The 27393-nt window shown below is 36.2% G+C and overlaps 1 protein-coding gene across 4 annotated transcripts in view; it reads right to left on the minus strand.

The window, feature by feature from the left end:
- Window positions 1–27393, minus strand: part of LOC114243277 (adenylate cyclase type 2) — a 236454-nt gene that overhangs the window by 2252 nt on the left and 206809 nt on the right. For all 4 annotated transcript variants that reach the window (XM_089731129.1, XM_089731130.1, XM_089731132.1 and 1 more), the window contains exons 7-23: window positions 24753–24880; window positions 23031–23189; window positions 20493–20625; window positions 15915–16131; window positions 14110–14283; window positions 11637–11764; window positions 10811–10869; window positions 9534–9695; window positions 8088–8253; window positions 7449–7532; window positions 6379–6516; window positions 5401–5567; window positions 3541–3712; window positions 2394–2459; window positions 1831–1980; window positions 1229–1330; window positions 342–459 (exon numbers count right to left, since the gene is read on the minus strand). In XM_089731129.1, the coding sequence (XP_089587255.1) occupies window positions 342–459; window positions 1229–1330; window positions 1831–1980; window positions 2394–2459; window positions 3541–3712; window positions 5401–5567; window positions 6379–6516; window positions 7449–7532; window positions 8088–8253; window positions 9534–9695; window positions 10811–10869; window positions 11637–11764; window positions 14110–14283; window positions 15915–16131; window positions 20493–20625; window positions 23031–23189; window positions 24753–24880 (2323 nt within the window). The remainder of the gene's footprint in view (window positions 1–341; window positions 460–1228; window positions 1331–1830; window positions 1981–2393; window positions 2460–3540; window positions 3713–5400; window positions 5568–6378; window positions 6517–7448; window positions 7533–8087; window positions 8254–9533; window positions 9696–10810; window positions 10870–11636; window positions 11765–14109; window positions 14284–15914; window positions 16132–20492; window positions 20626–23030; window positions 23190–24752; window positions 24881–27393) is intronic.

Consider the following 27393-nt stretch of genomic DNA (forward strand, 5'->3'; position numbering starts at 1 on the left):
TGGTTATGATATTAACTCCCGTTTATGGTACTATGTCGGTCTTCAAATGAGATTTGAATCGGCATCCGAGTGACTGCAGATATCCACCTGGCATCCCTAATGACCATCAACTATGGTCAACCCACACCTTCCTTCGACAGAACTTAACCATATACCTAATACTCTAATACCTTGCTCTCCAAACCATAGTTATATTAACTAATAATAATACCTTTGAGTTCTCCCGCAGAAACAGAACTAGATTAATGAAGAAACTTCCTCGTGACTGGAGATCTGGCTTTAAAGAACATAATTCGAAAATCAATTGCAAAATTAGGTATACAACTACCCGCCAACCTCACCTATTCTGAGCTTAAACCGTTGGAACGACTCCCTGTTGATCTGGTCGAGTATGGTCATCAGCGCGAACGCGAACTCCACCAGGATCGCGACCGTGTGCTCCTCCCGTGTGTTCGCATCCTGTTAAAACAATATAGTACCCACATCGAGATATGCGATGCATCCCGCACAGTACGGCATTTTCATTGACCACATAACCAAAGAGCTGTTTTTGATCATTCACCGCAAAATATTTTTTTTAATTTTAACCACGGTAACTTTTGCGTACAATTTTGCTTTAGCTTTAGCTTAACATCTGGAATATTCCTGGCATTTTATTTATTTATTTATTGCATATATGGATGTACGAACTCCCAGGCAACCTGGTGTTAAGTGGTTACTGGAGCCCGTAGAGGTTATCTACAACTTTAATGCCGCCACCCACCTTGAGATATAAGTTCAAACTCAACGGCAGAAATAGGCAGAATGGTGGCAACTACCCGTGCGGACTCACAAGAAGTCCTACCACCAGTAATTACGCAAATTATAATTTTCCGGGTTTCATTTTTATTACACGATCCTTCACCGCGGAAGCCAATCATGAACATTTGTTATGTGCGTATTTCATTAGAAAAATTGGTACCCGCCTGCGGAATTCGAACACCGGTGCATCACTCAGCACGAATGCACCGGACGTCTTATCCTTTAGGCCACGACGACATTCAAAGACCATTACTGACGGTAAGGCGTACAGTGGAAGACGTTGTGCGAAAGCAATTGAAGCTTCAAACCAACCTAGTTAGTGGCGGCGTCACGTTGCGGCTCGTGTCTATGGACGCTGGTTACTTAGAATCAATAGATACGCAACATCCATGATCCCCATATCGTTAGCAAAAATAAAATAACTCACGATCTGCTCTTCTTTCCCGGGACTCAACCCTGACGCAATCATGTACGTGCTTCCTATTGTCTTGATCTTCTCTATACAACTGAATTTCGGTTTTAAGAGTAACTGCAACGGATATAATGAGATTTATTAAAAACATAAGCTTGTGATGTTATAAAGAGTCACATTTAAAATAATATAGAATATAGGTATAAAATCTGACTATATGCGTAGGTGCGCGTCTATCTGTTTCTAACGTTGCATTTGTGCTTGGAACGTGGAGTAGAAAACTTTGCAAAGTAGTTCCGTCTCCGGATAATCGTTGGCATTGATATCTGTCCATATGGGTGTCAATGGACGCGGTAATCAACCGGAACGTGATACATTTCTAGCTCAGTTTATTAGATCACATATTTTTTGACACGCTTTTATGAGCACGACATGAATCTATTAAAAAATTTGAACGCAATTTTAACAAACTACAAAACGTCAGGTCGTTGACACCATAGGTAATATCTTGACCAGATTCATCTGTTTAAAAACGCCTTCACATTTCGTTCAGTTTTCAAGCGTACTTTTGACGTATAAAGACTAAAAGCGTTATTGTGCACTAGCGGACGGTTCACCTTGTCGAAGTCGCATATGATTTCGTTGAGCAGCCTCAGGCACTCGAGCCCTTGCTTGTTGACGTCGGTCTCGTCGTAAAACTCCTTGTAGTTCGGTATCGAAGCGAACATGACCGCTATACTCGAGTAGCGCTCGTGATACAGGTCCTCCTGTTGGTCAAACTAAAGGCTATACAGGGTGTCCCAGAAAGAATGGATAATCCTGAAACACCTCATAGTAGAGCTATTGGGGACTCAAAAAAAAAATTACAAACAAAATTTCATGATTAAAATTTAAGTTCAGATTAACTTTTATAAAAAACTAGCTGTACCCGTCCGCTTCGCTGGGCATTTAAAATTAACATTATTATTTCTCACCCCCAACAAAGATTCTCATCATTAACGCCCCCGCAACTGGTGCAGGGAGTCCAACACTCATATAAATATTTGCCTATCCATTAAGTACATATATTTTCTACATGGATACCAAGTTTCAAGTCAATCGGATGCATGGTTCAGTAGTTATAACGGAACATCCCTAAAAACCACTGTAGATTTATGTATCAGTATAGAAGACAACTGACCTCTGAAGCGACTGACGTGAGGAAATGCTCAGCGACGTGAGCCGGTAGGATGTTTTCAAGAAGAATCTGGAATTAAAAAAAAAACATGTTTTGACTAAAATATCATCAAGCATCAAATTCCTCATCAGGCATCATCAACATCAGCCCGTCGACGTCTACTGCTGAGTACATGTTTTCTCAAAGACTAACGTATAACATAACAAAAGAATATAATGTCAGTTAAAGACTGGAGATTATAACGCCAAAGTAGTTTTGATTATGTCCACGACACGTAAAGAGCGAAGAAAATACTAGATTACGTACATAATCTAATTGCCAGGAAAAACAAGTATTACACACACTACAGTCGACACAAAAAATAGTTTTATAAACTGAAAACCGATCTTAATGTTAGAAATATTTATTTAACTACAGTTTCCGCCGCAGCATTATACCTATCGACATTGCGTGGGCGAAAGCCTATCTTAACAGCAGGAAAAAAAGTTAGCTTATATTCTTTAAATCGGTTCAGAGGCTTAACGTGAATCAGTATTACTAGCATTTGTTATTTGACATCTAAAATCTAAAGTAACAATGTAATTATCACAAATTCGTGTCTATCTTTGAAAATACTATATGAAAATCGCTTCGGTAGTTCCGTAGATGTGGCGAACAAACGAACAGACAAACAGAATAGAATTCTACATATTGCTGACTCGTGCTCTATTACTCATTTCTATTTTTACTACTACTAGTGGTCACCCGGTAGTCGAAATTCGACTATAATTAATTGAAATTATAAGTTTGTACACTTTTATGATTCTATTTTCAAAGACTATTTATTATACTTCTATAATCAAAAATTTCAGTAAGACTACACTATAGAAAAATATTAATAAAGACAAACAATATTTAATCTATTCTCAATTTGACCACATACGTCAAGAACAAAAGTTTGACAATAAATAAATAGTATGCATGCGTGTGTGCGTCAAATACATGGTAGTGTGTGTAATGTTTTTTTATTGATTTAATGTATTTAATAGTAACATCCTGCACTCTTTCTCTATATTTTCTATAAGTGTGGGAAATTTCATACTCCTCTTGATTCTTGAATGTACATAAACGGCGGATTCTACTGTTTTAACAGATCGATAAAGATGCATACCTTGTTAATTCCTCTCATAGTCTCGACTTCCTCCTGTTCGAACTTCAGCTTGTCTTTCCAGAGGAAGTCAGTGCGGGAGGTGAACTCTATCTGGCGGTCGAGGATGTGCAACAGCACCGCCAAGAATATGAGGATCATGCCTGTCTTCGCGGCGTACGGGAACATCGAGAACCTCAAAAAATTTTCAAAAAAAATCAATTACAATGCATCAATTAGAAATAAATAATAGTTTAAAAAACTAACAAAATACGCATTTATAGAAAATCAAACAAAAAAATAGAAAATAAATTTTGATAAATTCGAATTAAAAATAGTGTAATTGTAAAAAAAGCGTGGGGTGCTTTTCAGGATATTAACAAAATAACCCTTCTACTCATATGTGTTCATAAAATATTTATAACTAGTGATACCATGCACCCCACGCTTTTTTTACAATAAAATCATGTTTTCTTACACTATTTTTAATTTAAATTTATTAAAATTTATTTTCTATTTTTTAGTTGGATTTTCTATGAAAGCGTATTTTGTTAGTTTTTTAAACGATTATTTATATATCATTTTTAGTTGAATTTAAATTTTTTCAATATATTTTTTTAATATTGATTTGTCATCGTTCCAAATTTCGAGTTAATCCGACGTTTTGAAGGGGGTCAAAATCATATTCAAAGATTCCGTTACAAACATACATACGCCTGAAGCTAATAAAAGCGTATTAAATAGACAATCTCGCTGAGTTAAGTCTATTCTTTTATTAACCCGACAACGAAATCTGCCCTTTTTTTGAGGACATTTTAAATAGCATTTCAACAATTAGCCGCTTAATCACGTGTCTCCTCAGTTGGGCTTCGTCTGATGATTTTGGATTAATTAATAAGACGTTTAAGTTCAAAAAATAATAAAAATACTAAGGCTGTGGAGAAATTTTGATTTAAGCATCTTAGTAACTTGAGGAAGCTTCACACACTCATTTGTTCATGAAAAAATATATTGGTTCTATCTGTAAGTGTAAAGTCGGTTTACGGACGATAGTTTTACGTGATAACGTCAGTAGCAAAACTATTCGAGCTGCTAGCTCTGACGTCACGCGAGAAGACAGATAAATGTGTCACAAGCCAACGCTTGGCCCGATCGTTCCTCTCTATCGCTTGTTTCGCGTTCTCGCTTGCACGCTCAGGCGGAACGTGACACTTTTGCGTGCGTGCAACCGGTGTTCATCGATTTATAAAACGTTATCACATCATAATCCAGACACATTCATCATTATAGATTTATTTAAATGAACACGTAAGAACTTAAGTTTTCAACTGAATGAACTAGAAACCGAAACGACACAATCAAATTTGTTGTATATGGGTATGTTAGTAATACATATTTTTATAAGACTTTTTCTATTTAATTTACTAGGAATTGTAAATAGGAATTGTAAGTTAAAATAAAAATGGCGTTGCTCTGAAAACAAAGAAACGACATTCAAAGTCCACCACTCTCAATTCCATAAAATAATTATCCAATTTAATTTAGTAACAATAATAATATGCCCGAACATGGCAGGTCATCTCCTTCAATATCAAAATTAAATAATATCAATGCATGTCACCATTATCGACTTATGTACTTTATAGAAATATAGTTTCTTTACATTTATTGTGTGTATGTGTGTTTTTCTTTAATAATGCTTAATGTAGTAAGTACACCGCAACATACCTGCTGTAATTTTATCTTTTACAGAATTTCTGTAAATTAAACGGTTGATAATTGTACAAATGTATCTAAGTACTTGTTGACTGTTTTTTTTTAAATATTGTTTTTTAATGTACAATAAAGTATATGCTCTGTCTCTCTGAATTTCGAATTACTCACTCATACTCCATGTCCCCGCTAAAATATTCGCTGAAGACCTCGGCGGAGACGAACAGCGTGATGTGAGCGGCGAGGGTGATGCACATCATCAGCAGCTTGAGGACGTAGCCGATCCGAAGGAACACCGAGATGGAAGCCAGAGTGAACACCGAGCTGTACACGTAGCTCTGGAAGACATGGGCCACGTGAGACGTGCGTGGACAAACTGCACTAAAGTACAATTTTAATTTGAACCCTTGAATTTGTACAAATCAAATCATACCAAAAAAAAAATATTCAACATAAATGGAAGTACATACTTATTGAACGTCAAAAAGAACTACCGCCAATTCACAAAAACTAGCCTCCGTCATGAGAAGAACTTCGATTAATGACTTCGATGATGAAAGAATAAAATAGTCTCATAAATAAGTAGGTAAGTCGCAAAATTTCTAGCCTTTATTTTTATTTTTATTGATGGGTGGACGAGCTCACAGTCCAGCTAATGTTAAGTTGTTACCGGAGCCCATAGACGTCTAAAACGTAAATACCGCCATCCACCTTGAAGTATAAGTTCTAAGGTCTCAGCATAGTTACAACGGCTGCCCCACCCTTCAAACCTCATTCATTCCATTGGAGAGTTATGCCGGCGCGGATCCACAACCGCCCTACTATTTTTCTTTTTTTTAGGGGACGAGCTCTCACGGCCCACCTTGTGTTAAGTGGTTACTGGAGCCCATAGACATCTACAGCGTAAATGCGCCACCTACCTTGAGATATAAATTATAGTCAAAACGGCTACCCCACCCCTCAAACCGAAACGCATTACTGCTTCACGGCACCTACTCGTGCGGACTCACAAGAGGTCCTACCACCAGTCGTATTCAACAGCAGATGGTGTTCTGTGGGTGCACAGTAGCCGGTCAACGCCGAAGGAGTCGTCAGCTCGTCTTCCCATAAAAAGTGGGACCTATATCTGAGATTTCTTTCAGAACTTACCGGCGCGGAATCGAATTGATTGAAGCTCGCCAATACTTCGACCGGTGCAGCGCTGATGTTGAATTCCTCCGATATGTTTCGGTTTTCAGTCGCATTCGTTAATTCGATTGAATCGTCTTCGAAAACGTACGTTTGGAACTGGAATTAATGAAGAAATAACAAATGAATCTTATAAAAAATTAGTATTGGGTATAGTGAAGTCCGACGACAAATGTTCACGATTGACTTCCACGTTGAAGGAATAACATCGCGTAATAAAAATCAAACCCGCAAAATTATGGTCCGCTGTGACTATCTCTGCCTTAATGAATAAACAACCATTTATTGTTAAACACACCACACGAACCGGTTTTGGAACCAGAGCTTTACCTAAAGCAACAACTGTGCAACACGATTGAAAGTTCCACCTCGTGATTTTAAGTGACTGACGGTAGCAGTCTTATTCTGATATTGGGTAATTAACACTAGCTGAAATGTGAGAAACTTCACACAAGGAGAAGGCAGCTGGGCGCTGGAGAAACCTTTCGAAACTAGTGCCCAAGCCTTAAATGAATTTTAATAATACCACGAATGATGCCATTTTAACTGCTGTAGGGGGAGTATTGTGAGTTCACCCTTGTCCTATTTCAACCACGAAGCAACCATGCGTTCTTCGTGGAATGGCGGCTTAAAAAAACTTGGACCTAATGTCTCAAGGTGGTTGGCGATATTCACGTTGAGACATCTACAAGCTCCAGTAAGCTCTTAACAACAGGTGATCTGTGAGCTCGGTTACCCACCTACGCAATAAATAAAAGAATTTACTTATTTCTGTCGCAAGGCATTTCCGTTTTAAAGGGTGCGACAATTACAATATTTAGAAATTACAATAGTACTGCGACTGTATCTCAAATGTAACACGAGAGATACTCTCCATTTAAAAATAAAAATCAGTTTTATTGCAATTTTTGTCTTATTGTAATCTTTATATTAACACCGATCGTTTTATGTTTGATACGAAAGAACATACTCTTAAAACAGTAAGTAAGTTAAAATAGACTGGTGCACCCTTCATGAGCTCCTAAACTTACCAAATTGATAACCGCACAGGCTCCGATCAGTGCGACGGACACAAGGAACATCGTTAGCCTTATGAAGCGATTGCTAGCCACAACCTAATAACAAAACACAAAAAATAAATACAGAAAAATGTTAGTATTTTCTTCGGTTTTCGGGTCTAGTCGTAAACGAAGATGCTTTTGCGATTTTACATATAATATTTTTTGTCGTTACATTATATATTATATATTTTTTTTTTATTGCCCTTGTAGGCAGACGAGTATACGGCCCACCTGATGGTGAGTGGTTACCGTTGCTCATGGACTTCAGCAATGCCAAGGGCAGAGCCCGTCGAACCCGTCGCTTGCAACGAAGGGCTCGACGAGTAAATTAACCCACAGACACAGCCCACTGAGTTTCTCGCCGGATCTACTCAGTGGGTCGCGTTACCGATCCGGTGGTAGATTCTGCGAAGCATGGCTCTTGCTGGGTTCGTGTTAGCAACGTCGTCAGATTTGAGCCCTGTGAGCTCACCTACTAGTTAAGGTTACGCTGATATAGCCTCTCAAGACTATCAGCATAGGTAGGAAAAAAATAAAAAAGTGCGAGCTCACAATACCACCTATCCCAAGTAATACGTCAGGTTGCTTAAAAAAACGAGTTCAATTTACCTGTCCAGGTTTTGTGCACGTGTCGGCGTATAAGTCGTCCATGATCGGTACATCCGAGAGCGGACGGAGGCCTCTCTTGAAGAGATTATCATCATACCAAGACAAATACACGAATACCAGCAACGTTACAAACGTTGGACCGAACGACGCGTACAGAACTATGCCCCTGGAAGTTAAAGGAGTCATTTAATCATTAAAATAGAACAGTCTAAGCGCTAAGCTATACGGTCATCAGACAGTAGTCCTTTTTTTTAAGTTCTGAAGTCGCCATGGTCTAAAGGATAAGACGTCCGGTGCATTCGTGTTGAGCGATGCACCGGTGTTCGAATCTCAGGCGCGTACCAATTTTTCTAATGATTTACGTACTTAACAATTGTTCACGATTGACTTCCACGGTGAAGGAATAACATCGTGTAGTAAAAATGAAACCCGCAAAATTATAATTTGCGTAATTACTGATGGTAGGACCTCTTGTGAGTCCGTGCGGGTAGATACCACCACCCTGCTTATTTTTGCCTTATTTCTTATTTTTGCCGTTGTAACTATACTTGAGACCTTAGAACTTATATTTCAAGGTGGGTGGCGCATTTACGTTGTAGATATCTATGGGCTCCAATAACTCATAACACCATGTGGGCTGTGAGCTCTTCCACCCATCTAAGCAATAAAAAATAAGTTCCCCAGTGCGATTCCAAAATTTGTATTCCAATTCGTGCCATTTCGACTTATTGTTAGCCAGGCTTGTTGGCTTCCCTACCTAAATAAAACCGTATATTAAACAGTTCATTTTTCAATCTAGACTGTATTGCTATAAATCTGTATTATATTTCAAATACTGTATACACTTACTTAACCTTCTTAATAATTTTGATGACTCAGTTTATTTTAATCAGAGCGTCAATTCAATGGGTTGTTTAAGCTGCTATTCTTCATTAATATCGTATGTCCATAATTTGTCGTAGAATTTCTCTTATTTGCTATTGTAAGGTGACAATAAAATCTGACCTGACACGCCTACAAACTTTTTCCTCTACATTTTTTTTTTGTTAATCATATCGATATATACAATACAGGTAAGTTTAGTCTACCAGCACATATTCACAGCCCGCAATTTCACATTTTTAGTAAATATTTTAATTATTAAACAATGAATGAGTCAGTGAACGAGTAACTGATTGATTTAAAGAGTGAGCTACTTAACGAGTCGTTAGCTCGTCAACCGTACAAATTGAACATTGAAATCGGTGTTTTCTGAGCGCTATGACATGTCCTTCTTCAAACGAGACTTACGGAGAGTACTTTATGGTAGGCAGCGGCTTGGCTCTGCCCCTGGCATTACTGACGTCCATGAGCGACGGTGACCACTTACCATCAGGTGGGCCGTATGCTCGTCTGCCTACAAAGGCAATTAAACAAAAATGACCGAAATGATTCTCTTGAACTTACTTCGGTACGGTGAGTAGTTGGGTGAATGCCAATAACGTGAACAGTAGCGATGCGCAGGCGATGTTATACTTGAACTGCGTGTCCGATTGGTTCCTATATTGTCGTTCCTGATTGCTGTTCTTGAACCAGAGCGTCACACGGTTTATGCCTTCGGTGTTGTTGCTACAATAATTAACTATAATCAAGATCCGAAACGTACTTTTTTATTTTTTTATTTAAGCATTAATCAGAAATTTATGTGATCACCAAAACTTTGGTTGCTCTGCGACGCACTTTATTAGTATCTGTGTAAGTGATTTACTGGTGGTAGGACCTCTTGTGAGTCCGCACGGGTAGGTACTTCCACCCCGCCTATTTCTGCCGTGAAGCAGTAATGCGTTTCGGTTTGAAGAGTGGGGCAGCCGTTGTAACTATACTGAGACCTTAGAACTCATATCTCAAGGTATCTCTATGGGCTCCAGTAACCACTCAACACCAGGTGGGCTGTGTGCTCGTCCACTCATCCAAGCAATAAAAAAAAGAGTGAGCGCTGAATTATTAACACGCATAGTATTTTTTTTATTTTTTTTTTCTAAGACAAGTTTTCTTTCCTTGACTTGGATTTTTGAAAACTGTATGTAGTATTCAAACATTTTTCTTTTTTTTTTATTGCCCTTGTAGGCAGACGAGCACACGATACGGCCCACCTGATGGAAAGTGGTTACCGTCGCCCATGGACTTTAGCAATGCCAGGGGCAGAGCCGAGCCGCTGCCTACCTATTTTCTCATTTATATATGTGTCTAATCATATCGGTTTCAGTTTGGCTGTCCAATATTTGGACAAGCTGCCGCACGTCACGCCCGGCATCTACCACAATGTAAGCCCTGGCTATCGTATCATTATACACAAAAACCTAAACGTTAGGAGAGATATCAATTAGCCTTAATAATTAACTTTATTAAACGTAACGTCATGAAACGATAGTAAACGTAAATTTATTTGTTTGGTATTCTAATATTAAAATTTAAAAACACGGTTTCATTTCCCTTTGCATATTCCGTTGTTTTTTTTTTCTTCGTGAAATGATTTCACTAGACCAAATATTTATTTGCTACTGTAAATTAACATTAGAGTATAATTATCATCTGTATTCCCATGTAATAGTTATTTTATTTGGAAATTAATAAATTTGTTAATTAGCTTTGAGAGACGAGGATCAATATTTAATAAAGACATTTTTCTTAAATTACTCGACGTTTTCTCTTGAAAACACAAGTATAATATTAATTAAACTCACCTGCAATCACAACAATTGGTACGCTGAGGCAGTAAGTTCTGTTCGATCATTGCTAAGCTCTGAAAAAATAAAATAAATTTATTTAGTTTGTAATCTATGGTGCTGTCTATTTGCGATTTAAAATTAATATTGCATTCGGCCGCAACGTAAAGATGAACTATAATCGAAATCTAAATTAGGAGAATTCTCCTGTTTTTAGATCCAGGTTAGTTAATCTGGAGCTGGATCTTACATATACAAATTCATAAAAAATATCACTCAAAATTTAAAGTTTAACTTTGGTGGCGCCAATTGTGAAAATATTAAAATTTCGATTTTTTTAAAATTCAGAACAGGATTATTTTCTATTTGGGTCATGTTTTTTTGTCTACAATATTTGTTAACTTATTCGATTTTATGATACAGAGCCTACAATTTAAAATTTAAGATTTTACACTCTACTCATAATGTTCAAACTTATAATTTCCATTAATTATAGTCGAATTTCGACTACCGGGAGACTAGTAAATCTAATAGGGCTACGCTAACTTAATACAAATTAATAATGATGGACATTTTCACACAAAACAACAAACAGCTGTTGAATCGAGCGGCCATTTTGAAGAGAATTTGATTTAAAATGTTTTAAATCCAATTTCACAGTTTAGTTGCTCCATTGTGGCCGTTTTAACTTTGAAACAGTTTAAACTCCGATAGAGAGTACAGCTATGATTGAAATAACGAGTTAATGGTTATTTATAGTTTAAATGTTCTAGTTTTTAGTTTGAACTACGAATGATATCGCGGGCTTAAGATATATCTCAACACTCATAAAAGCAATACTCACAGAGATTCCAATGTTTTTCGCTAGAGTAGAATCAGTTATGTTAGCGAAAGGTTTGTCCGCTCCCCAACATTCTACGTACTTTGTCATTCTACTCGAAGGACGAGATCGCGAAGGAATCCCGGGAGTAGCTGAAAAGAATCGGAACACCCGTGATTACCAAATACTATATATTATATACATGCATATGCATATGCTATATGTATTTTATATTCACACACATATAAAAATGTGATATCATATTATAATATATAAAGTTGTTTTCTGTATTGTGTATATATGTATGTACACTGTGTGTGTCTGTGTGTGTGTGTCTGTGAGTGTGTGTGTGTATGTGTGTGTGCGCGTTTGTATATGTATATAATATTTTATAATATTTTTTACTCTTTTCCTCAAAAAGGAATGCACCTACTACCTCACTCTAAGCCATAATTCATTGACTTAATGATTGAATAAATTATGAGATATTAAACTTTGATAAGTGAAAACACAAATTACGAAGATGAACAAAGACACAAACAAAAACTAGGTTACGCAAATTTATTATGTAATCTGCGTTGATGATAGTTTTTTTTTTTTTTTTTTTTTTTTTTCGATTTTCACGAGCCACGAGAGAGTATACTTGAGTCGTCTATTATCAAAGGCGGCAATCTGTACATTTGGACAAAATTTTTTTATTGATATGTCAATACAGATTTATTTGAATATAATCGTCTCCTTCAAAGAATACGGTTCAAAACCTGCATTAAATAAAGGTTAATAGTTAACCTGTTATTTATCTAAGATGTCGTTCCGAAGAGTTTTGTGACTGCCAATGGAATACAAAGTCAATAATTCGTTTTTCTGATTTACCAATCATTGTCCAAAACTCAGATTGCCGCCTTTGATAATAGACGACTCACTTGCTAGATCCCATCAATGTTTATCCCCACCTAAATGTTTATATCTCAGAAATAAACTAGTCAGTTACTATTAATTTTTCGAAAATTTAGTCTTTAAATAAACGTTACTACAATTAATAAGACAATTTTTTTTATTTGTAAAATGGCTTATTGAACAATGGGGGCTCCTTTATAATTATGACTATACAATACTTAATACTTTAAGCGTCGTCGCTAATTATCGATCGAATAATTATGGTACATTATACAATACAACGGGAATTTTTTTACTGTCAAACTTGTGAAGTGTTTTAGGTACTACAGATTACCTGAGTGCTTCGTATTTCTTACCATACTCTTTAAACTAGACCATAGATCGTAATCAGATAGATTAAGCTCAGAAATAGACAACGGTCAGTTTTCAAATATGATGAACAAAGAAAAATTCCTTTCCATCGGTACATCCCGGCCGATGCTTTAGATTCATTAATAATTGCGACCTTGGTTGAGTGCTTCTTGATTTAATGACCCATTTTATATTTAATCGTATTCTTCAGTAAGTAATAATACGAGTAAACTACACAATGTAATTGATCTCGACAACAATAAATCATGCTCAATCGAACAACACAAGAAAAACATAATAACAATAAATATACATATAAACTAACACATCGATTCAATCGATATTGTACTTATCATTCGAATGAATAATCGTTTCGGGATCTCGTCGATTGGCGATATATTACCTTCGCAAATCAAATGAAATTAATTTATTATATGTTTTGTCACAAAACAACACTAAAGATTAATCATTAACCGACTTTTAAAGTCAAATACATGGTATAGGAAATTTAACTGTTTAGTGTATTATACTTCAAAGAAAAAAATAATTAAAATCGGTCTACCAATGATGCAGAAATCAGTGAACATACATACAGTCGAAAAACCTTGTCCTTTACTAAATTCGGTTAAATTATAAATGTTGAATATGCCAAAAAATCCTAAAAGAAGGATAGCAGTATCAGCGAATGAGCTCTGAATACCTAATGCAATTTTCAATTAAAAAAAATAAGTAAGAAATAATAAATTTGAATAACCTAACGCTAAACCTATAGACCCACTGAATTTCTCGCCGGATCTTCTCAGTGGGCCGCGATTTCGATCCGATGGCAGATTCTCACACTCTCAGGTTCAGCACCGTGAGATTTCCTATCAGCCAGAGTGGAATAATTATAACGAATATGTACGGGGAAAAATACAAGTGTTTGTTTTAATGTTATCTTAAACAGCGTAGTGAAGCTCGCGTGTATTACCATCAATAAATTTATTGTTCAAAGCCGAAGTCTGCAATTAACTTCGATGTTTTCAAACAGGTGGAGTATCTCCTTCATGAAACCAATTTTAAAAAACAGTTTGGTGCCATAAGCGATAAAAGCAACTTCTGCGTACCTTGATATTTCCTTATTAACCGATGATTATTAGGTGACAATAACTATCATACCATTATATTCGAAGTGGCTTCTTTTTCTTCGTTATCAATATACAAAAGTTAATTTTTGTCAAATCTTATTTATATCATGATTCATACTCACCAGTTCCCATGATAGGGCTGATAGCTCCAATAATGGAACCACTTCGACTCTTTGGCTTAATAGCAACCGCGCTTCCATTGCTCAGGCCTTCGCCAGAGCTGGTCGCCACATTACCACTTTCAAAGGCCACTGATTTTGGACCGTCCACTCTTACCGAAGCTCTTCGGCTCAGGTCTGTAAAAGTACGTATACTTTTATTAATTACCTACCTACCTTACTTTTTACTAATTAAAAGGGGTTCGAAAATAATCAGTATTACTACGTTTGATGTCTAAGATTGAATCGGTAAGGATGTATATTTTCGATCTAAATTTTATAACTTTAAACAAAAAACTTATTTAAAAAAGATCTTTAAAAAAATATAACTACAAAAAAATGGCAATCTCTGTCAATTTACAAGCTAAAATATAGTACAATTTTTTACTACTCGTAGTTACAAAAAAGATAATTTAAACTTCAAAGCTCATGAAGTTCTAACAGATATGGGAATAAAAAGCACGCAGGTCTTCAATTTAGGAACAGGATAGAGTATAATTTGATATAAATGATATTGTAATGATGTTACGATTGTACATATAGTTGATAAGTGTATAGAATCTACACATGCCAATGTTACAGAGAGGTAAACTATACAGCAGTCTTTATTAAGTCTAATGGAAAAAATACAGATACTTTCAACAGACATGAACTGATAATACTCGTTGCTCGCTAATTAAAAATTTCCCTATTTTTACTTTCCTCACATTGGCACTGCTATTCTGTTCTACAGATTATAAAATTGAATCCAAAAGTCGAAAAAAGTCGGCTTATCCGGAAGGTTAGTATAAAATCAAATATAAAATTCGATTCGAATTATTATTTATTATTTAATTATTTATTTTATTTAAAGCGTACAAAAAATTGTATTGTATAGCTCTAGATTACGGGACATACGGCCCGCCCGGTGTTTAGTTGTTACTAGAGTCCATTGACGTCACAAAGGCGATACCGCCACTAACTTCGATACATGAGCTCTGAGTTTCAAGTGTACGTACTAGTATGGAATCATTCGAACTCCATTTCAAAATGTTCAATGTACACATTTCGCTTTCAAGGCTTATAAATAAATCGTTTGTTATACTCTATTCCAATTACGAAGTCTCTTTTGACACTCCTTAGAACGTAACTCTTCACGTTTCGCATAATTTTAAATAATAATCATTTTTTGTTCATGGTAATAAAAATCATTTCAAAAATACACAATCAATCTAAATTCTTATACAATTAATTCACACACACAATAACATAATAATAACATCTGTCTGTTGGCCGTGTGGTGTCGGCCTCGAAAAAGAATAACACCTCCCCTTCTCCTCCCGTGGCTGTCGTAAGAGGCGACTAAGGGATTATCCAGAGAATGGGCAGCAGCGTTCTCCGAGTATCATAACAGCACACTGCGATCGCCAATCCGCATTCCAAGCGTGGTAATAATGGCAACCCCTCCCCCCCCCCACATGGCTGACACAAATAAAAACTGGCCCCCAGTCCCCGGCAGCTCCGGTATTCTTCCTGGCTACGGTAGCGGTCAAGGTAACGGCGGGGCAGGGGGTGCTAAGAGCCTCCGGCAGAGATTCGGCTACCATAGATCTATTGAGGTTCGCGGGGATCCGCTGGATGCAGGCAGCGCAGGACCGGTCTTTGTGACGAGGCTTGGGGGAGGCCTATGTCCAACAGTGGACGTCCATGGGCTGATAAGCCAAGCTAAGCTAAAACATCTGTTAAATGGGACTTCGTTATTGGAATAGAGTATAGGTGCAGAAACTTACCACCGACAATTCTAATGGACTCCGTTCGCGCTGGCTCCACTCTCATCGACTCTGATCTGAGAACTTTGACGCTGTCTTCAACGAAGCTGTGCTGCGAGGGTACCGGACTAATGTTGTCTTTCGCTCTCGTCGGCGACGTTTCTTGGTACAACGATGAAACAATACTGGCTTTGCGATCTGCCGTGCATATGGAGAGGCGACCGTTTTCCGAAGGCTTCTAAAATTATTAATTTTGAAAACATGAACGATTTAGAGTCCAACATAAATCTACATATGGCATTGTTCTTGAATTACGTCGTGGCCTAACGGATAAGACGTCCGGTGCATTCGTGTTGAAGCGATGCACCGGTGTTCGAATCCCGCAGGCGGGTACCAATTTTTCTAATGAAATACGTACTTAACAAATGTTCACGATTGATTTCCACGGTGAAGGAATAACATCGTGTAATAAAAATGAAACCCGCAAAATTATAATTTGCGTAATTACTGGTGGTAGGACCTCTTGTGAGTCCGCACGGGTAAGTACCACCACCCCGCCTATTTCTGCCGTGAAGCAATAATGCGTTTCGGTATGAAGGGTGGGGCAGTCGTTGTAACTATATTGAGACCTTAGAACTCATATCTTACGGTGAGTGGCGGCATTTACGTTGCGGATGTCTATGGGCTTTAGTAACTACTTAACACCAGGGGGACTGTGAGCTAGTCCACCAATCTCAGGATTAAAAATAATAATAATAATGAAATACAGCAAACAAGCTGAAAGGTATATCGGAAGAGTGGTAAGATTATCAAGATATCGGAACCCCAATTTGTCACGCTTATCAAATGCAAATTGGGAAAGACCCTCCGTGAAATAGAATTACTTTTGGAGTTCAAGGAAATGTTATTAAGGGAATTCTTCAAGTGGATGTAGCCTAAGTGTTTGATTGAACTATTAATTCGTATAAAATTATTCTTAAACTCGATTTTACCCAAAAAAAAAGGTAGATTCAAAAACATCTTTAAATGATAATCGTATGTATGAAGCGAGCTTAATCTATTTGTATGTGTTTTGGACCAAATCACACCACCAAAGGAATAAATAGGATGTATGTGAGAAGAAAAAGTGTACAACAAAAAAAAAATCATATTATTATGTTCTGATAAACAAAGAAAAGCATGTCATAAAAATATATAAGATTGTCCTGATGCTATATTAACAAATAATTAATGAGGGATGTGCAAAGTATCACTGCACATATACGGCAGGCCCCTGTCATTGCCGGTGTCCATAAATATTCGTATCGCATTTCATCAAATTCAGCTAGTCTAATGACGTAACAAAAAAAATTTAATTTTCATAATAAATAAACAACTACTAATGTATTCCATTAGTGTTTCACAACGCTAGGAATTAGATGAAGAACAACGCTAATCCGCGTAGATACCGGCCAGAGAACATTTATCACTCACCTTTAAGACGCGTAATTCATCTTGTCGCTTACTGAAAATTGTGTGAACGTTTCCAACGACCGGTTTCGTGCGTAGAACATTTAATATGGCCTATCTAGTTTTTTTTAACTCAGTGTGGACAGCTTTGAAAGCAAAAATCGCGCGCAAACAATTAACCTAATTTAAAGGAACACACTCGCTGGTTCATTCGCATCTATAGTCGGATTTTTAATTAGACGAAGCCAGCTGACAGTAGCTAATGTCACTTTGTAAAATAATGTTGCTATATTTAAAGTAATAGTGATGCGTTCAGTTCTCGTTCAATCACATAAATGAACAATGAGTGTGAAGAGTTAATCATTAATTTCAGACTATAAAAGAATATTATTTATATTTTACAATAAAATTGTATTAAAGTGATCCAATATAATAATATGTTACTAGTAGTATGTAACTACAATCAGTTTTTTTATTTTCATTACCTATGTACCTATAATTGTTATATTTTATACATCTATAGTTTCAACTATATGATGCATTGGAAATAGGACAGTCTTACAAGCTTCCTCGCAATGTTTTTCTTAATGTTTAAAACACTCGGTATTCAGTACAGGTAGATACCATAGGAACATAATGTTTCGTCGAAAACTCGTTGGTATGTACAAAGCACGGCTAAAATTCGAACCCCGTGCCCGATATCGGCAGTTCGGCACACTAACTATTCACTAGACAATCGAGGCAATTTCATTAATTCAGGAGTTTTTTCAATCGTTCACTTTGTCACAACACTATTTTTATTTCATCAAAAACTGACAACACAGTAAACGTCAGTTTACTTCGTCTAATAAAAAATCCGACTATAGATTACGTGTTGCACTCACGACAATTGGATGCGTTCGAGTTCATTCTCAGTTATTTTTTAAATGTACGTAATTATTACACGTAACGTGTGATGAAGCGCCAGTCAGTCCACGGAAAACGAACAGACTCCAGTGTTGTAAGGTCTTTGCATAGATTGCAGCGATATAATTTTATCAATATATTATGGTATTTTATAGATCGTTACACGTATGACAACACATCTCTTTCTACATATCGACGCTTGAAAGGCAAACGTGACTACGAGGGCGGTACTGAAAATTTAGGGAATTAACGAAGTGACACAACATTACTCTTTAAAAATGTATTTATTGCTTTTCGAAGTATTCTCCGCGAAATTTGACACATTTTTCCATACGATGGAACCAATCATTGAAGCAACCATTCCATTCGGAAGTTAGGGTCTCCAAAATGGCCGTTTTGTAGACGTCCACAGCTTCTTCAGGTGATGAAAATCTCTGTCCACGCAATTTATTCTTTATTATAGGGAAAGTATAGAAGTCATTAGGGCTTAGGTCGGGGCTGTACGGCGGATGGTCTAATAATTCTATGTTTTCTTGCTCTAAAAACTCTTTTGTTCTGTGCGCGGTGTGAGAACTCGCATTGTCGTGATGGAGGATGATGCGGCGGTTGCAGTTCTCTTTACGGAGTTCAGAAACGACCTGTGGCAAACAAATGCTAGCATACCATTCTGCATTAACCGTTCTTTGTCCCTCAAGAGGAATAGTCGTAACATGGCCGGTTTTGGAGACAAACGTGGCCACCATATTTTTTGCAACACTCCGTGAACGAACAATTTTTGTTGGCTTTAACTCATTTTCGAACACCCAAACTCGTGACTGGTTTTTTGTTTCGGGTTCGTACGCGTATATCCAGAATTCGTCACCTGATACAATGTTGTATACAGCATTTGAGGATCCTGCGTGGAATCTTTCGAGAGTTCTGACACACCAAGTAACGCGAGCCGCTTTTTGCTCTTCACAGAGCGAATGCGGTATCCATCGGGAAAACAACTTTTTTAAAACTAATTGTTCATGCAAGATTATTTGTATTTTACTCATGCCAATGTCTAAAGTTTCCTGAATTTCGCGGTATGTCACATGTCGATCTTCCTCAATCAGCTTACGCACAGCATCAACGTTTTCTTGGGTGACTGCAGTTTTTGGACGACCTTAACGGGGATCATCACTGAGCTTGACACGTCCACGTTGAATCTCAGCAAACCAGCGATAAATTGTGGTTTTGGATGGGGCTTCATCACCAAATGCAGAAATCATCCGGTCAACACACTGTTTTTGTGTTAAACCACTTCGAAAGTCATAATAAATCATCGCTCTTGAATTTTCTCGAGTCAATTCCATTTTCTCAACGACTAAACAAGTTTGACAAAACCTCGTGACAAGACCGACAATCTTTTTTTAAATAAATAAATGGTATTCGATTTTTAAAACCAAGGAGTTTTCAATTAAAAAGATTTTAATATGACAGGAACAGTGGAAATATTCCATTCCCGATACTTTTAGTGCAGCCTAGTAAGCGACAATGCGTGAACTTTACAGTAGACTAATTTTAAGTTGAAATACCTGAAAAAATTATATTTTAACGAATGTAGCTGTAGGAGTGAAATGATTTTAATAGATCTAGAAATATATATTTTTGCGCGTCGAATATGGTTATTGCCTATAATTTATGTATAAAGCAGTTATTGTCGCTTAGCCGCGTTTGCCTTTCAAGCGTCGATATGTATGTATATCTATACTAATATATATATAAATCTACACTGGTTTTTACAGATGCCCCGTTATAACTACTGAACCATGCATCCGATTGACTTGAAACTTGGTATCCATGTAGAAAATACATGTGTTTAATGGATAGGCTACATATTTATGAGTGTTGGACTCCCTACACCAGTTGTGGGGGCGTTAATGATGAGAATCTTTGTGGGGGTGAGGAATAATAATGTTAATTTTAAATGCCCAGCGAAGCGGACGAGTACAGCTAGTGTGTTTATATTATTAATTTGTTTCAATAAAATATTAAATGAAACTTTTTGATTAGGTATCTTCTTGATAACAAGGAAGTACATTCCTGAAAGTGTATACCGTATTCCGACCGCTCACGTTTTTTTTAAATAATAACTTTCATTAATTAATTATAATAACTTGGCTTTTAACTTTCATATAAGTTTTTTGTTGGTGATCCGTTTCATATTATTTATCGAAATTAAAAAAGGACGTTGTAGCAGTCGTAAATTTTATGATTTACCTTCGGAGGAACAATAAGGTACGTTTCCACTTTGTGATCAGCGAGGTAACCCTCACGCGACGCACCGTCTCCTGGTTCCACTTCGAATTTTCCACCCAATTGAAGCATCGTTGCTTTCGTAATATGCACACGCCTGTTAAAAAAGAGTTACTTTAAATTAAATCTTGATTTTCTTAACACTTACTAATGTATACTGGTTCTAGGTACCCCTACAAGGCAATTAATACAAAAGACACTACACACAATGTCGCACGATTAAATCAAAATTCCAAGAAAATTATATCGCTATCTTTTTCTTCAGACCTAACAAAATTTTAAAGCGAATGAAAAGGACAACTGTATTTCGAACTGAAAATACCTACAGTAATCGAAATTGACGTTTCATATACCACCGTTTCAGAAACCGGAACCATAGTTGTTTAAAAACTTAAGACTACGTATAAATACTAAAAAAATAACAGGAATAAAATGATTATCGTCATCTAAATATAGGAGAATAAGGCTTAGAGAGCTTTAACGAAAGCTTACTCTATTTAATATACTGGAAACCGGTACTTCCTATTATTAATGACGTATTTACTTATTTAAATCGAATAAAAAAACCAACCTGAAATAATTCAGATAGATTTTCATTTATCTATCTTCTATATATGTAAAAATGAATTGCTGTTCGTTAGTCTCGCTAAAACTCGAGAACGGCTGAACCGATTTGGCTAATTTTGATCTTATTTGTGGAAGTCCAGAGAAGGTTTAAAAGGTAGATAAATATGAAAATGCTCGAAATGAAATAAAAATAACAATTTTGTTTTTCCTTTGATGTGTACCCCGTCAGAAGGATTCCTTTTGTTTGTTTTAAGTGTATTTTATACTAAAGTTTACGTCTTCTATTTATCGATTGAGACACTACGAAGTTTGCCGGGTCAGCTAGTGATCTTATAAAAATATCAATCAATCACTTTAAAACACAAAAATGTTTGCTCAGCTTCAATAGAGTTACCGTTTAAGCAATTCTTTTTAAGATCAAATTCAATGTACATATAAAACACAGAAAGGAAATATTTTATGTGCCGCATTGAATTCAGCCACAAAAGTGGTAGCGAAAGGAAAAAAAAATTACAATTGTTTTAACCTTGTTTAACTTTGTCAGACTTGCGAAGAAGCTTTTTTTTGTTGTACGTAAATAGCCCGTCTGTTTCTTTTGAAATTTAACAATTGTTTGAATTAGGAACGAAATTAACAAATTGTGATTCTTTATTGTTAATCATCCAATCAGCTAATGTTTTTTTTGTTTTTTGTAATTGGCTTGGAGAAATGACGAGTTGACTGCCTAATGGCTAACAGTAATGAGTTTCATGGTGGTGAAAAGATCGCGGTGAAACATTACGCATTCACTGATTTGTTAATCTTTATACATTAGTAGTACCAATTTTTTGTTATTCTAAATTGAGAAGTAGTACGAGCAGGGACGTCCTAAACTAGGATGGGGCCCTAGGGCACACAAGAATTTGAGGCCCTTTTGGAAAGTAAAAAAAGCAAATAATAATTAAAAAAAATATACTGAGTATGACCATTTATTATACTTATTCAAATACAGTATAATATAATATGTCATTAATGATATTAGAATTGATTGATTTAGAATTGATGATATTAGTTATTAGATTTAGACTGGTTTTTTGGTTACGATTTCGATCACGGTTTCTTTCGGGATTTCTGTTGAGCAAAATCTTCTATTATAGGCATAGTATATGTCTTGTAAATACCTTCTGATTACTGATTTGTGAAAAAAGTGTAATGTGCCCGACAAAAATGTTTTGAGAATAAACGTGTGAGAGAAATTGTCGGTCTTTCGGGGCCCCCTGAGAATGGGGGCCCTGGGCACGGGCCCCGTGTGCCCTTATGGTAAAGACGGTATTGAGTACGAGACCTTGCAGACAAATCAGTGTAGTAACCACGGTCTCCCAGGAGCAATAATAATGACTTTTCTACCTTTCAAATCAAAACGCATAATTGATTGGACGAAAATGAACAAGATTTTGGTGTTTTAGCTTTGGAAGATTCAGACCACGTTTTAGTGCCGTGAGATCAGCTTGCCTCCATGGAAATCGATTAATGGTCACTAATATAAATTCTTATTGAAACAAAAAAAGATAATACCATCTACCTACTACGAAAGCATAGAGCTTTTGTGAAATAAAAGTTTTCACTTCATAACGAGATGTGAGCTTAGTCACACAACGTTGGAAACAAACGCTTTTGCATAAGTAAATGCGTTGAAAATGAACTTTTCAAAAAATAAAAACCTTTTCTTAACCTCGGAGCTGTGTTTGTTTATTTTGTGCTATAATAACTTTTGCATAAAAAATGTACATAGCCTAACTAAAAATACTATAGGAGTACCTGAAAATTTCTTTTGTTTCTGAATAACAGACTACCAGTAAATAGGTAGGGAGAAATAACTGGTAGTTTAGGCATAAAGTATGATAAACAGTTATTCGACAATCTTTGTGAGAGAACACGTTATACATAAACGCATACCCGGCAATACCGCCGGATTCCATGTGATTCGCCAACGTGACGTCATCGCTCCAAACGTCGAACTGCCACTTCCGAAGTCCCAACACGCCGCAAAGGACGTTCCCAGTATGAATTCCGATGCGCATGTCCACGTTAAAGCCTGTCGCTTCACGGACGAATCTGGTAAAAAATTAAAAAGTTTGGTACCCTGGATGGTTCTTCTTCCTATTCGTACACTCTTGACAGAGTGGTCGTGGTCATGCATCAGTCGGATCCTGCGATACCGATGCTCTCGCGATGCGACGCCATGTGGCACGATGTTTCGCAGAGTGAAAGCAATCATTTATGTTGGAGTGAGTCACAGATTTTATGAGATCGGTCCATGCTGGATGGTACATTCATTTAACTCAAATAACATCGACGTTGAACTTATCAAATATGGACCATACAGTAGAACATCGAGGATACATTCATGAAACAGCGCCAAGTTCCGATGGCATAGAACCACTAAGCTTATAATTTGGCCTTCTCTACCAAGAAGTGAGTGGTGGTAGGACCTCTTGTGAGTCCGCGCAGGTAGGTACCACCACCCTGCCTATTTCTGCCGTGAAGCAGTAATATGTTTCAGTCTGAAGGGTAGGGCAGCCGTTGTAACTATACTGAGATCTTAGAACTTATATCTCAAGGTGGGTGGCGCATTTACGTTGTAGATGTCTATAGGCTCCAGTAACCACTTAACACCAGGTGAGCTGTGAGCTCGTCCACCCGTCTAAGCAATAAAAAACAAAAAAGTGAAACTAGATCAAGATTTGAATAGAAAAAAAACGTATTTTTCATCATCTCCTTTTCTTAGCACTCTTTTTTCAATGGCTGTGGTCTGCCGATTACCATGCTACAGTTCGATTTAACCCTTAATTTTATAACAGCCATCTGCCTGATGTTGGCGAGAGTCTATTTATTTATTTATTTTATTTATTTAATAAGTTGCGCCAACAAAGGATCATCAATACAAAACATTGACAAACTGACAAAAGCTCATGGCAGATGTCACCTCAATTATAGGCGCAATCGACAGTGCATTAACAACAACAACAAAAAAATTATATAACTAAGATTTGATTACATTCGATTGATTGCTTAAAATTTTTTTTTTTTTAATTGGGAAATAACCTGCGTCAGATTTTTCCTGTACGTTGTGAGACAATTAGAAAAAAACATCTATTTCACTTAAAATTATAAATAATATGATTATTACAAATTTAACAGTTTGTGGTAAGCTATATTACGATGTAAATAGAACTGCTAATAGTGGAGAATTGGAAAGAATAGCATATACTGTGTATAATAGATTCATCTATACTAATATTATATAGAGGAAAGATTTGTTTGTTTGTATTGAATAGGCTCCGAAACTGCTGAACCGATTTGAAAAATTCTTTCACTGTTTGGAAGCTACACTATTCCCGAGTGACATAGGCTATATTCTTTTCTTTTTTTTTTAAATAGGGATCCTTGCTAAAACTCCAATAACGTAACCCAAGGTTATTCAAAACTATCTTTATAATTTTCTTTTTTTAGTAAGCTGACGGATATAGAAGGGTTGATGTGTGTGTATTATGATTGTTAATTTGGTTTTTTTTATTAAAGACCCGAGCGAAGCTGGAGCGGGCCGCTAGTTGGTTATAAATGTGTCTGGGAACATTGATTTTTCCGTCTTTTGTGACTTATGCTGTACTAAATTACCTGATAGCGTCAATCATTTGTAGGCCCATATTGACGCAATTGAAAGCATGGTTAGGTCTTGAAACTGGCAAGCCGGAGACGCAGTAGTAGCAATCACCCAAGATCTTGATTCTCATACACTGATTTTCCTATGAACATGAAAATATTTACTTTATAACATCCATAAAATTAACTGTATTTAGTGTTCCAAATAAATTAAAGCTAAATAATGGTCCTATTCGTAGGCCAATAAAACATGTGTAGCAGGTATCTATCAAATAAAAGAAGATTTTATTTTATTTTTATTTTTTATTGCTTAGATGGATGGACGAGCTCACAACCCACATGGTGTTAAATGATTACTGGAGCCCATAGACATCTACAACATAAATGCGCCTTCCACCTTGAGATGTAAGTTCTAAGATCTCAGTATAGTTACAACGGCTGCCCCACCCTTCAAACCGAAACGCATTACTGCTTCAGGGCAGAAATAGACAGGGTGGTGGTACCTACCCGTGCGGACTCACAAGAGATCCTACCACCAGTCATATTTGATAGATATTTGATATTTGAATATAGATATATATACGAGTATGTAGAAGATATTCGACAAATGTCTGAATTGCGTTAATTACATTTTCATGATTAGTTCGCATATATGTATCAGTCATGTGTGTAAGTATCAGGACCGTCGGTCTACCGGGAAATTTCACCCTCTCAGTAGAAGTCTTTCCTTTGTCGTTAACCGCTAAAAACGTTTATTTATAATTCAGCTGAACAGACATTCATCCATCACTCTTCAGCTTGTTAAAACTATTGATTATTCATGCCGTCAGGGCATGAATGACGGCGTGCGGTGGCTCTGCACCACTCCTGTAATAGCAAATCGTTGTTACAACTTAACGATAAATTACTGTGATGAAAAATTTAATGTTCTTGCTCGTATTTTCGGAACAGAATCTCTAATCGCAGATTCAGATTATTCGCGGGCCAAGGAGCTAGACGGAAAAAAAGTGTCACAATGAAAAACCACACCAAAAAATGAAATATTTTTGTACTGTTCTTCGAGGCACTACCCGATCACCTAAGAAACTGAAATTTGTTTCTATCAATTTTTATTATTTTGAGAATATAATATACACAAATATGTTTATAAATTTAATGTTTATTTATCTATTTTTATTGTATTTTTTACAAACATAGGTAAATCGACATGCGCGTAAAATTTTTTAATTTATGTTTTAACAACTTTATACGACTTTATTTTTTACTAGCGACCCGCCCTCGCTTCGCTTCGGAAACATTAAAACATACATGAAACAAAAAAAAAAAAAAAGAATTTTAAAAAAGTAGCCTATGTTCATCAGGGACAATGTCGGCTTCTAATTGAAAGAGAATTTTTCAAATCGGTCCAGTAGTTTCGGAGCCTATTCGAAACAAACAAACAAACAAATCTTTCCTCTTTATAATATTATTAAGTATAGATTATAATATTAGTATAGATTGAATGATTACTACAAATACAAAAAAAGCTTGAGCGAAACGAACTAGGTTTCAACCGGGCGTCCATAAGATACTTCACTTCTTTTTTTTTTCTAACTCTTCTTCTGACGTCAATCCATTTTAGAAATAGTTAAAGGTTTTTGAGTTGAATTTTGTGGTCGACTCATTACCACAAAATTCCAAATGATGACCTGTAGATTTTTGGGATGCGAATGGAGTTTCATCTTTACGAAACTACATCTCGTGAGCTAGGTATATGAACACTGATCCTCTTAATTAACGACTACAAGAATCTAAAAAAAAACTGAAACATGAGTCACCTATTAATGTAAATTAAAAATGATTCTTTGTACTCTAAGCTATTCATCCGATTATAATGCAACACGGTAGAGTTTTTGGCACTACTATATAGAAGGTTTCTTCACGTCCTCACGGATCCCACGTCCTTACCCATCAAATCCAATAACCATTCGCTACTGCGGATCGGATTACAGTATTCATATAAATTTATGTATTTAATGCACTTTTCTCTTTATTGAAGAAAAATACAATTACATTTTAACTGATATCTTTTTATTTAAGCAATGAACAAAGCATTTCCCATAAATCAGATCCAATAGGACAATGAAATCTTCGCCTAAAATTCATGTTCCTAAATATTATTTTTGTTTGACCACATTCTGGCTATAATTTCATTTTCTTTGGGACATTAAGCTCGATTTGCTTAATGTTTTTTTTTGGGTCATTTATTTATAACAGCGTTCTGCTTTATCTAGTATTTTGTCTTTATTACACTAATTACTATAAATTGTTTGGAATTCATTTTCACTTGAGTGGACCATTAAACTATTATTCTAATGTGTTGAAAGGCTAAACGAAATCGCTTATTGTTAGTGTAATTGTATTTGATTATTAATAATAAATAATTTGTCAAATTAATAATAGGTATGATCGTATTTAATTTTGATATCAGCAGGTGATGGGATCGCAAATCCAAAAATCAATGCGACCCACCCGCCTATATTGTCACTATTCTAGAGTATTAAATCACTTTTTCGAGGAACAAATCTAGAATGAACATTTATTCAACAAATGTTGAATTTCTGGTACTGACAATTTCTAACTTTCTATGATACAGCAATCACGCAGTGTGTAAAGA

This window comes from Bombyx mandarina, chromosome 11, assembly GCF_030267445.1.
Source record: "Bombyx mandarina strain Sakado chromosome 11, ASM3026744v2".
Classification (NCBI taxonomy): Eukaryota; Metazoa; Arthropoda; class Insecta; order Lepidoptera; family Bombycidae; genus Bombyx; species Bombyx mandarina.